Here is a 12,730-nt window from a genome sequence, read left to right on the forward strand (position 1 = left end):
GAACATTTCAATGATCGGGTGAGTGAGTGCAGTTATCCCCTTTTCATCAAGAGCCTGATGGTTGAGGGTACTAAACGTTCTTGAACCTAGGCAGAATAAGAGTTTGGCATAGACTATTTCAGCTGAAGAACCTGTTTCTGTGCTGTAGTGCTCGATCAGTCTATGACTATATGACTGAACATCATCAGCACACTCCTGCCTATCCATTAGAGAATGTCTACAGGGCCCTGCTAATATATCAAAACATACGTCAATGGATTCAGAATGTCACTATAAGCTGATTCAGTTTCTCTCATTTAACACTCACTAAATAGCTGCTCCCACTATATTTTGATTTGATAGGTGCTCCACCTTCTTCCACTTCCCTGCTCCTTAAAACGATGCTCAAGTTAAGTTACAATTCCCAAGGCACCAGGAGGCTCGGGATCTGGAGCTGAATGACAATAAGTGTTAGCAGCTCGTACAATAACATTTCCAGAGGCAGGACTGTAGGAGTATGGGTGAAATTTACCCACATGATCCTGCTTCATATACTATCAATACCCTCTTCTCATATTTACCATCAGAGAGGAGGGACAAGAGATTGAAGGCATATACTCAACATTGTAGGAACACCTTCTTCTGCTCTGCCATTAGATTTCTAAATGTTCAATGAACCTACGAACACTACTTCACTATTTTTGCTCCCTTTTTACACTCCTTATTTATCTTTTATTAACGTAATGAAATACTTTATTGAATGTATTATTCTTATTATAATGTATAGTATAATTTATGTATTGGTCCCAACATATTGAGGTACTTATAAAGAAGGCAAGACAGTGGCTATACTTTATTAGGAGTTTGAAGAGATTTGGCATGTCAACACACTCAAAAACCTCTAAAGTTATACCATGGAGAGCATTCTGACAGGCTGCATCACTGTCTGGTATGGAGGGGATACTGCACAGGACCGAAAGAAGCTGCAGAGGGTTGTAAATCTAGTCAGCTCCATCTTGGGTATGACCCTAAAAAGTACCCAGGACATCTTCAGGGAGAGGTGTCTCAGGAAGGCAGCGTCCATTACTAAGGACCTCCAGCATCCAGGGCATGCCCTTTTCTCACTGTTACCATCAGGTAAGAGGTTCAGAAGCCTGAAGGCACACACTCAGTGATTCAGGAACAGCTTCTTCCCCTCTGTCATCCAATTCCTAAATGGATGTTTAAACTTTGGACACTACCTCACTTTTCAAAAAAATATACAGTATTTCTGTCTTTACACTTTTGAAAAATCTATTTGATATACATAATCAATTTACTTGTTTATTTATTATTATTATGTTTTGTTTTATTTATTATTTTTTCTCTCTGCTAGATTATGCATTGCATTGAACTGCTGCTGCTAAATTAACAAATTTCACATCACATGCTGGTGATAATAAACCTGATTCTGATTCTGATTAAACCTAACTTTTGCATTACATATTTAATTTCATATATTTTAGAGAGAGAGAGAGAGAGGGAAAGATTATTATTATTATTGTAATTTATAGTTTTTATGTAATGCACTGTACTGCTGCCAGAAAACAGCAATTTTCACGGCATATTTTGGTGATAATAAACCTGATTCTGATTCTGACAATACTTGCATAGATTCAATTTCTAGTAGTTGTCACTAGATGGCAATAAAGAGTGGGAATTCTGTCTGACGTTTACCCTTCGATTAGACGTGGAGACAGACTTAGTGGCATTGACTTAGAACAACCATCCAACAACTACCCAGGGATCTAAGTTACACTACTGTGCAAGTATTGCATTAGCTTTGTGTACTTATCCCAGATTCAACAGTAGAACCATAGCTGGCTCTGTCAGAAGCACATAGCTGAACGTCATCAATGAAATATATATAAACAAGATGTTCATACGGTACTTTGGTTAGATTGTCACAAACTATTAGATTTCAGTTTGATGCCAAAATCAAGAAAACCGAAGTACACGCACACAGGCGCACATCGTCATATACATACATACATAAATGTTTCCTTGATAGCAAACTAAAAAACTGTACAGATTCCACATCAAGTCAAGAAGAGCTCCTGTACACCATCCGGCATTGTTTATATTAGTAGTTACGCACTGTCTTTATCTCCTACATATATTTTATATTTAGTGGACTAGGTTTAATAGCCACGCCTCAGTGCAAATACAAGCTCAGCGAAAGCTGCTCATGTCAGTTACTCAGGCTGCAATGAAACTTGTTGCGTAATGAAGTTTTTTTTGTGTGTACCGTGTTGGAGGAAGCGAGATTTTTATTGCTTTGTATATTCATATCTAAGATATTTATATAACCCTGTGAAACAAGACAAAATCCAGCCACACTAATTTTACAAGGGGAAGTATCTGACCATCCCACCCTTTATTCTGCGTTGATGGTTATTGTCGATGAAAAGAATCTGCTTTTTTCCCCCCCATTTCTAAACTTTCAGAATGTTTGATGTTTAAATATCTCAGCTTTCTGCCCCTACCGATCTCGAACTTTACAAGTCCCAACCACACCCAGCGCTGTCGGCATAAATTTCCCATATGTTGAGAGATCAATAGGTCTTACGGCTGCCACAATTTACCCACCCAGCCCCCAGGCCTGGCACTCCCCAGATACTCTCTCTCTCTCTCACACACAAACACTCACTCACACACACACACACACACACACACACACACACACACACACACACACACACACACACACACACACACACACACACACACACACACACACACACACACACACACACACAAATCTCCCATACATGTATACTATTTATTTATATTTATATGTATAGATTGTTAGTGGGATCCATGGTATCGGATCTACAGAAAATTCGCTGATAATAGAGTTTATGACAGAGCTAGCTCCTGTACAAAAATAACGCACATATTCCCTAGGCTTAAGTTATTTTCCCAATTACTTCAGTAAATTGAGACATGTGGAAGGGGCAGGGGTCGTCGAGGCGACGGTGGCATTGGGGAACCTCTCCTCTCCAGCTCATCCCACTTTTGAACGGGAGCCGCTGCAGACACTGGCATACCTCCCGCCCTGACCGATTGCTTTGTTTCCCCCAACTTCACCTGATGTCAGTTTGCTGCCAAATAACCTCCACTTCTGAACGTGGTCAACAAACGAGAACAAAGTAACCCCTCGCCACATTTTAAAGGTGGTGGGATGGAGAGAGAGAGAGCGAGCAGATCCACTTTGGGATTGTTAGAAGATGAGTCACTCTGGAAGGAGTACTAGGGTGCCCGTACATTCCTTCTCTCCCCCCCCCCCTTCCCACGTTAGACCGCTGCCTCTTCTATTTATCAACAAATTGACGTGTATTTAGCAAATGGGAGCAGAGGTCTGGTGCTGTCAGACCAGGTTACGCAAGCGCCCCAGCGCGTCTCGAGCCACTTGTTGCAATCGGAGGCCGATATTTAATGGTTGGCAGCAATATATATGTGTGTATACTAACGCACACACCACACATACCTCTGTTTATATGCATGTTAAATGCTGTAAGAGAAAAGGAGAGAGAGAGACCCAAGAGGGATTGCGTCGGGATTATCGAAATCAATAAGGGAAACCTAGACTTTCCGAAGGGATTACACATGTGGATAACGAGCGAGCAAAGTAAAACATAGCAAGAATCAAAACAAATACATAGATCATGGTTGACAACGCGAGTGTAGTGAATAAAGGAGCACTGGTGAGGGTGTGTTTTTTTATTATTTATATTGTATGCATTGTTTTAATTTTCCTCTTTTGCTCTGTCTGTCTGTCTCTCTCTTTCTCTCTCTGGTCTCTGGTCGCCCGGAGGCGTAACTCGGCAGCTCTCTCCCTCTGTAAATATTTTAATCAGGTTTGGCGGTCGGGGGAAGCGATTTTTGCAGAGATAAAAGTGTTACTAAACAGGAGTCGTGACAAGATCTGCCAATCCTCAGAGCGAGAAAGAGAGGGAAGAAACAATTAAAGAGAGAGGGGAGAAACAAGAAACAATCAGTTGGATTGAAAAATATAGACCAGGAGCCGGACTTTGGGAAAATTACTTCTGATATATAAAAAAAGACGGACGTTTTGTTCGCTTGGTCCATGATTTGAGTTTTTTTATATAGTGAAGGTAAATTCTGAGATATTCTTTTAAAAAGTCGGCGGCGATAAAGCGATGCAAGTTGTGATCAAAGATCGCGGAACACAGAGATTAATTGTGTGGAAACGATCGGCAGCGAATTGAATGAATGAATGGAGGGGAAAGTGGACGTTCACTGCCCCTCCCCCTCCCCCAAAAAAGAAAATGATTGATAAAAACAGGCACATGCTAAAAGCAAGTTTTAGTGGCGATACAACTAATCTGACCTCTATTCGTTTTTAAAAGCAGAGGTGAACGGGTTTTGATAAACTTCTGGGAAACAGTAACTATAACGTGGGTAAGGGGAAAGTGCTTGTATTTGAACATTAGATATACGAAGGAACTAATCGTAACTGCTTTGCGGAGGATATTTTCTGTTGATTGCAGAAAGATCACGGGTGGAGAGAAACACAAATAAAAGCTCGGTAAGTTCTTTTTAAAAGACACTTCCTGTAGCTGCGAAGAGGCGAAGTGGCGTTGCAGCCGATTGTGGGACTCATAGATAGGAGTTTCCCTTTACAAATGAAGATCTATATCCTGTAATGTGTTCGTGGAGCATTGGACATTAACAGTCCTTGCAAAATTAAATTCTGAAAGGGGTTTTGAGCAGGTTGCAATATGCTGGATTCAGAGTTTTTAAAAGCAAGATTTAATCGGACGTTACACATCGAATCAGGTAATATTTAATTGTCCAATTCGGTATTTATTTCGGTTGAGGGGTTGCCGACCAACAAATATCACTTTAACAGACTGGATCTGTGATCATTCGTAGTTTGACGATCTCACCCGCCTTTTTTCTCTCTTCAAAAGGAGAACAATCATCTTTCTAATTATAAAATGTACACAAGCCAAGGCAAATTTTAGTCGGTTTGCTGCGGATTGAGTTGGAGAGTGTAATCCATTCTTATTTTGGATTGCAGAACATACTAGTCAAACAACTGCGATTTGTTTTTTTTTATTATTTTTTAAGAGTGCCACCCGCTTTTCAGGTCTTGTTAACATTTTATCCAAAGACTTCGAAAGGTTATCCATGAACAACTTTGAGTTTGTTGAATTTAATTCGCATTTCCCGAGGTGTATGCAGTATCATCCTGCCATTCGGATTAAGTTAACAATACAATGTAGCAAAGTTGAGTCAATTTCCTCTCTTGAACGTGTTGCAAATTTGGAAATAAACCGCGTTATACACGTATATGACCGGGGTGCTAGTGGGGCTAGTGGAAGTTTTTGTTTCGTTGTCTGGATGACTTTTTCTGGGCTCCCCCTTCTTACTTTTATTATCTTGTAAACAGCAAGGCTTGGTGGCCTCTAATGGAATCAGCCTGATCTCTTCTGGAAGTCCACACTGCCAGGCTCCCCACGGCATGAAGTTGGAAGCGGTAATGGAAAACCTGCAGAGGCAGCAGCAGGCTAGGCTGGAGATGGAAGAGAGGCAGAGGAAAGAGAGAGAGAGAGATGCGAGACGAGCCGGCGGCGAATCCCAGAACCAGCAGCACCAGCAACAGCAGCAGCAAGCGATGACCGCAGCTGTCCACCAGCAGCTGGCCGCAGCCCAGCAGGCAGCCGCCCTGGCAGCGGTCCGAGCCGCGGCCATGGCCGGTCTAGGGGACGCGGGGCTCGGCTCGAGCGGGGCCACCCGGCCGCTCATCGCAGCGGAGCGCCGCCGCCGCCGCCTGCCCTCGGGACTCTCCGAATCCGAGGAGGAGGACGAGGAGGGCGACGGGGTGGAGGAGGAGCTGGGACGCGATCCGGAGCCCGGGGAGGACGAGGAAGAAGGGAACGAAGAGGAGGAGGAAGAGGAGGAGGAGGAGGAGGAGGACGAGGAGGAAGGGATGGAAGACGATCGGATCCATCGTGTTCCCGGGGTGCCAACCCCCGCGCAGACTCTGAAAGGGACCCCCGTGCAGCTCTCCAGATTTGGACAACACCACTACCACCTCCCCGGCCAATCTCACTCTCCAGTCGGGATCCCCCAGCAGGCACAGTCCCAGCAACAGGAGTGGACCTACGAGGAACAGTTCAAACAGGTAGGCGAGCCCCCTGATCTTCAGGGCGTTTTATTTGTCCTAACACACCTGCGGTATCTCACTGTCGCCCACTGTGAGGGGAGACCAGCACATGAGGACAGCATGGTCAATTCAGTTGGCACAGTGAGAGTTTCTTCCTATGATATGCTTCATTCTTGCTTTGTCGTTATTGTTGGCAACAAGGGATTAATAGAATACTCTCGTTACCTATGGCGTGTTTCATTATGGGTCATTTACCATTCACAGGCACACACATACACTGAATTGTACCGAATAATATTTGAAACAGGTTGTGTAAAATTTAGTTGAAATAGAAAACTTGAGCCAAGATTGACAGGTAGATCTTAGCAAATGATTATGTAAATATAGTTATGGATTGTGAGCAGAGACTTTTAACTGGCAATGTGTGCGGCATATCACGTTACATCATATTGAAGAAACAGAGGATATTCACTGGGTAAACATGTGTATCATATATATTGCAACAGGTAGTTTTACTTCATGTTCCCTTTCACCTTAACAGTTTCAAATATGTTTAACATTTCTAATGTATGCTGTACTCATCTATAGTGGAGACTGAGTGTAAAAGCATATTAAACTGATAATAAAGCTCATTATTAATTACTACATATTTTACATCTAAAAGTCAAACCAAGTTGTAGTCAATTTTCTCTCATTGATTTTCTGTCACTAGATGTCGATAGCACACATTACTAAAGCATTTCCTTCCAGCCCTGTGGTGTGGTGTTAATCAAGTGTGAAAAATAGATCTGATGGCAGCAAGAATATGTACAACTTTCTACAGTTACAGTCCCAATGTTATTTTCCATGTTATTTTATTCAGTGTTTTAATACTTTCCTTCTACACATGACCAAACCGTGGTCAATTATGTTTTATTCTTTTGCTCATTTTGAGAGGAGTGAACTTGTTAACGAATCTAATGTTGCTATTATAATTGCACTTTTAACCTTGATTTGGTCAAGCAAGCCAGAGATGACTTCTCGTTCTACTGAAAGTTCTAATTCCCTTGTGATGTGTGTGATGTTTGGTATTTTGGGCCAGGATAGAGTTTGCAACAATTTGATAACCTCACTAGGAAACTCACCAAATTCACTGGAAAGTTCAGATAATGACAGCTACAGGTTTGAGCCCAGGGTCTATATTGCGTCTCTGATAATGTGCACTCAGCCCACCAGCTTTCTTTCAGTGTTCTGTAGCCAGCAAGCTGAAGATTGGCCAGGGTGTGCACTCTTGATTGAAATCCAACAACTGTTGTTGGAAATTCACTTGCATGGATATGACGTGAGGCTGGGATAACATTTAGCTCTGATCCCTGCCAACTTTGTCAATGGCACTGGGAGAGTTATGGTAATTTAAATGATGCACTAGAGGGTGAATCACATTTTAGTGTTCCTTATAAAAAAAGAATGTATCAGACCTGTCATGAGCTATCAGTATCTTTATTAAACAGGTTTGTTTAGCTGTGATCTATGACAAGAGTCGTAAAATTTGCATTAGATAAACCTTATATTTTTATTACATACAGGTAGCCTATGAAACACTTTAAAAGAGATTGTGTTCTAAGAGATGGGGCTCATTTTGTATCTTACCGTTTGTAGATTATTCTCAATATTCATTATTTAATCCTTAATAAAGCTGGAAAATTTCTTTTGTGAGTAGTGTTTTGTCTTGTCATAGCTACTTCAAATTGTATGTGTTTAGTTCTCTCTTTTATCTGGTATAGTTCAATCTTATTTTGTCCTTATGCATGCAAAAGGACAGGGAAGGGGAGTCCAGAGGTGCTTTTTTTCCTAAGGCATGGACGTCTAGATCTCAAGGGAATAGTTTTAAGATGACAGGAAAGAATTTTAAAGTAGATTTGAGGGGCATGTTTTTTACACAGAGAGTGGTGAATATTTGGAATGAGCTACCAGAGAAGATACAAATATAATATTTAAAAGGCATAGAGACGGGGATTTGGATCTGAGAGGAGCAGAGGAATAATGGGCAAATGCAAGTAATGTAGATAAGCAACATGGTAAGTGTAGATGAGGTAGGTCCTTAGGATCCATTGTGACAATGTATGTTCCTTGATGATTCTAAGAAGGCTTTCCTGTAATTCATAATCATTTTTAAAAATAAATTCTTGGTCTTTTTCTCATGTTGCTGCTATCCAGTAACAGAAATGTAAGTTTGTTATCTGTAAAACTGAGACAATGTGTAGAAAATACTTCAAAATATTGATGATAGTTACAGAGCTGATTCGTCCACTGTTAAAAACTCACTTCTCCAAGGAAAACAGTGTGACTCTAGCTGAGTGAATGACATTACTGAGAAAACAGAGCAGTTTTAGAAGTTCACCAGCAGCTTTTTTTATGCTCTTTTCCTTTCAGTAGTTTTGATATTATCAGTTAATCCTTATGTAGTTCAGCCTTACAAGGGTTGATGCCAAATGAAAATGATGTTTTGATGCAGAAGTTTGCATGCAATGACGTTTGTCAAATTTACAGTAAGGCAATATGGGAAGTGAATTGATTTGAAATGAGAAATAGAATTTTATTTGAGCCACCCATTCAGTTCTTGGAGTTCTATAAAAATATAGTGAAGTCTGCCTGGAGGAAGGTGTTCTCCAATCACAGGATTCAGATAGTAAATATGTTTGGGATATTAGTTAGTCTGTTGTTATATGGATTCTTTCAAATTATTATCATGTTTGTATAGTATATCTGCACATATTACGCACAGCAGAGTTGTAATGATTGTTGTGGTTCAGTATATGTGTGATTAAAGACAGTATTAGTATGGTGCCAGAAATTAGTCTGGAAATATATTAGTATCAGCAGCTACAAAGAACACATTTTTTTTGGATTACAAGACTCCAGTGGAAAATTTTATACAGCTAACAAAAAGAAACAGCCTGTGATTTTTATTATACTTCTGATATCATCATACACATCACAATGTCTAAAGTTTGGTACTATGTTTGCTGATCTCGCTGAAGACAGTAGTCGGCTTCAGCTCCTGTGGTTGGAAACAAAGGGAAATAAGGCAAGATTCCTGTTCTCGATCATTATCCAGTGAGCCTTTACTGGAAAACAATCAGACGTTTGCTCATGAATGGATTGGAGTCAGTTGTGATGCCTCCCATGACCAAATTGGTTGCTGTCACTGTGAAGAAAAGTAACTTGACAAGGTATCTGGAGGACGCTAGGTTTGCTCTGGACAATGCTCCAGCAGCAGAATCGGGTTTAATATCAGTGGTGTATATATATATATTTTTTTTTTCGCCCCTTATAGATGGTGTGTGTGTATATTTTTATCTCAATCTTGGGTCCTCTACCAGAGGCCTGGGGGCCTGAGGGGTCAGCGCGGTATCCTTGCTGTTCCTAGTAGCGTGCTCTTCAGGACCGAGATCTCAGATGTTGTTCCTGGGATTTGTTGGGGCCTCTCCTAGTCCAGGTGTCACAGCTCCAAGTGCTCCCATCACGACCAGGATTACTCAGGCTTTAACCTTCTACAGCCTTTTTATCTGCTCTATCAAACCCTGGTATTTCTCCAGCTTTGCATATTCTTTCTTCCTGATGTTACTCTCATTCCAGGTTGTCACTTCTATTACTATTGCCTTCTTCAGTTCCTTATCCCCTATTACTACATCTGTTTGGTTGGCCAGTACTTGTTTATTATTCTGTAATCCTAAATCCCACAGGATCTTAGCTCTGTCATTCTCTACTACCTTCTGGGCTGTTTGCCATTTGGACTTGGGAGGCCCAATCCATACTCAGTGCAAATGTTCCTGTACACAATTCCTGCAACTTGGTTGTGCCGCTCAGTGTGCGCTGATCCTGCCCGCATCTTGCACCCTGCTACTGTGTGTTGGATGGCTTCAGCGAATGCCTTGCAGAGTCTGCGTCATGGGTCTTGTCTGGTGTGATAGACCCCTGCTTCTGTTGCTCTTGTGCTCAGCACCTGTTCTTGTGCAGCCATGACGGCCTCTATGCCTTTATGCTGTCCCTCAACCCTGCCATATCCAGTCATTTGTAGGAGATATATATATATATATATTTTTAAGGAATTGCCTTTTGAAGATGCCCTTGATGATAGGGAGAGTAGTGCCCATGATGGAACTGACTGAGCTTTCATCTGTCCTCTTCTTTTTCCAGTCCTGTGCAGTGGCCCCTCCATACCAGATCATGATGCAACCAGTTAGAATGCTCTTCAAGTTACACCTCTAGAAATTTGCTATCATAAGCAAAGCTTTCAGGAGAGAAAGCCAAAACAAAAAAAAAACACTTACTAATTTACTGTTTCCACTTTAATTTTCTGTTCTCACGACGCTAAGATTCCTTAAGGGTTAATATAGAAGGTACAGACATTTAAAAAAAGTTGTAAATGGATTAGATTGGGTAAGCATATGAATTGGTGTTACACTGTTTTTATCTTTTATATTAATGGGTGTAGGAGGAACAACCAAGGCTGTTAACCACAGCTATCAAAAAATAGTTTCCAGCAGTGAGGAACTACTTTGCCATCTGCTTCTGATTTGCAAAGTACCAGGTATCAATTATAGACAGAGCTTAATTTGACATGGAAAATAGAAGCACTAACAATCTCCGATCATTAGGATTATTTTGCAATAGTTCCTCCTCCCCTCTCCGACCTCTCCTTACTGCGTATTTTTCATCAGGCTCATTTAGAATTGCTCAGGACTACACGGAGTTGTTGCTTAAATGAGAGTGTAGCAGGAGGTAATTGTTAACAGAGGTTTGGCTTTTGTATCAGTGTATCTGCTCCTCACACGGGGAAAGAGAGATTGCACATACAGTCCTTAGAGGTGGTTCTGCAGAATGTGAGATAAACGTTGTCAGTGAATTGCACATTGGATGTAATTTGACTCAAAAACCAAAAAAAAGGAAGTAGCAGCAGAAATTGGATTGATTATTTTGCATTGTGTCTTCGTTCTGAAGATACCAGTTCTTTCTTAACAATGTTTTAAAGGAAATTTAGATTAGCTTTGTTCATCACATGTATGTCGAAAGAGGCACTAATATACCGTTTTTGCCCAACACAGTCCAAGGATGTCCTGGTGGCACCCCACATCTGTCACCACACTTCTGGCAGCAACGTAGCATGCCCACAATTTACTAACCCTGACCTATATGTTTTTGGAATATGGGAGCAAACACATGCCATCACAGGGAGAACATACAAACTTCTTACAGACAGTGACGGGAATTGAATCCTTATTGCTAGCACTATAAAGTGATCCACAAACTGCTACGCTACTGTGTTGCCTCAAAATGTACAACTTCTGCCTTGAACTCATGTTATTGAGGCAATTTAGCACAGTGATATTTGGCTGGATAACTTTATTTACATCGCAAATTTCCCCAAATTTTTGATAGATATTCATTCCATAGCTTTTCATTGCTTTACAACACCTTGCCCAAGCAGAATTTCTTACTTAATAAAAAACATGATCCAAACACTGCTCATAGAAAATGGAATCTGCTCCTCCAGTTACCTTGGCAACTCCATGCTAGTGCACTGAACTGCTGATGCCAGACACATGTTAGAGGTCAGGTACAAGTCCATCTGATTTCTGAGCTCAGTAGCCCAACACTGAGCTGAGAAACCTGTTGCAATTGGTATCCAACCCCTCATCTCTGTGCTATGGTTTGGGTAAGTAGCGCAATCCTATTCACTTGATTGGCTTTGATTAAAAATGTGTTTGTCTATATTTTTTAAAAATTTTACTTTTTAAATTAATTTTAGTGGATTATTTTATTATAACATTTTTCTTTAAAAGAATTATGATGTTCATTTGAAATGTTTTCAAATCTCTCAAAGCTGTTTAAACACAGGTCTATGATAATGACGGCCTGTCCAAAGTCCATTAAGGTGTTCAGTGAGACCGTCCTGGGGATTTACCACTTGAGACTGAGTGGCTGCTCACCATTACGGATTGCTATGGCAACTGTTATGGACGTGACCGCGAGAAGCTTCAGGGACTTGTGGACACAGCTCAGCACATGACTGGAACCAGCCTCCCCACTACGGAACCTGTCTACTCTTTTTTTTGCCTCAGTAAAGCTTTTAAACTTTATTTTGCATTGTTATTGCTTTATCTTATTCTAGGTCAATGAATTGTGTAATCATTTGAAAAGTGTGCAAGGCAAGTTTATCACTATATTTTGGGATATGTGACATTAGCAAATCCAGACCGGTCCACCTCACAGCAAGCATCCTGGCTTCCAGGTTAATGGATCCCCTGGAGGCCGTGGCAGATAGTGGACCAGCACAAGGTGGCTGTAGTTGCCAGTCTTGTTCAAGCCCAATCCAGCGTGAGTCTCTGCGCTCCCTGGGTAAATGGAGTAATTGCAAGGAGAGTGAGGCTGGAAGTCTAAAGTGGGGAACAAATTTCCTACTCAACATTGCCTGGGGTCCAGATACTAGAAATAAAGAGCTAAATAAAACCTGTGACTGCTGGAAATGAAGAAGATGAAAGGTGTCTTTCAGTCAATTGTTCATTATGTGTTGTGTCGTATGACATGGGCGAT

General features: G+C 41.1%; 1 protein-coding gene across 7 annotated transcripts in view; it reads left to right on the plus strand.

Annotated features, from left to right (window-relative positions):
• The first annotated feature begins 3,404 nt into the window (after positions 1-3,404).
• arid3c (AT rich interactive domain 3C (BRIGHT-like)) overlaps positions 3,405-12,730 on the plus strand; it is a 535,055-nt gene continuing 525,729 nt past the window's right edge. For 2 of the 7 annotated variants that reach the window (XM_059989582.1, XM_059989584.1), the window contains exons 1-2: positions 3,405-3,731; positions 5,438-6,172. In XM_059989582.1, the coding sequence (XP_059845565.1) occupies positions 3,687-3,731; positions 5,438-6,172 (780 nt within the window). In that variant the 5' untranslated portion in view covers positions 3,405-3,686. Of the gene's footprint in view, positions 3,732-3,811; positions 4,137-4,175; positions 4,571-4,626; positions 4,822-5,437; positions 6,173-12,730 lie in introns of those variants that run through there. The other 5 variants (XM_059989581.1, XM_059989585.1, XM_059989588.1 and 2 more) reach the window with 5 other exon arrangements.

Source organism: Hypanus sabinus, chromosome 14 (assembly GCF_030144855.1).
Source record: "Hypanus sabinus isolate sHypSab1 chromosome 14, sHypSab1.hap1, whole genome shotgun sequence".
Taxonomy (NCBI): domain Eukaryota; kingdom Metazoa; phylum Chordata; class Chondrichthyes; order Myliobatiformes; family Dasyatidae; genus Hypanus; species Hypanus sabinus.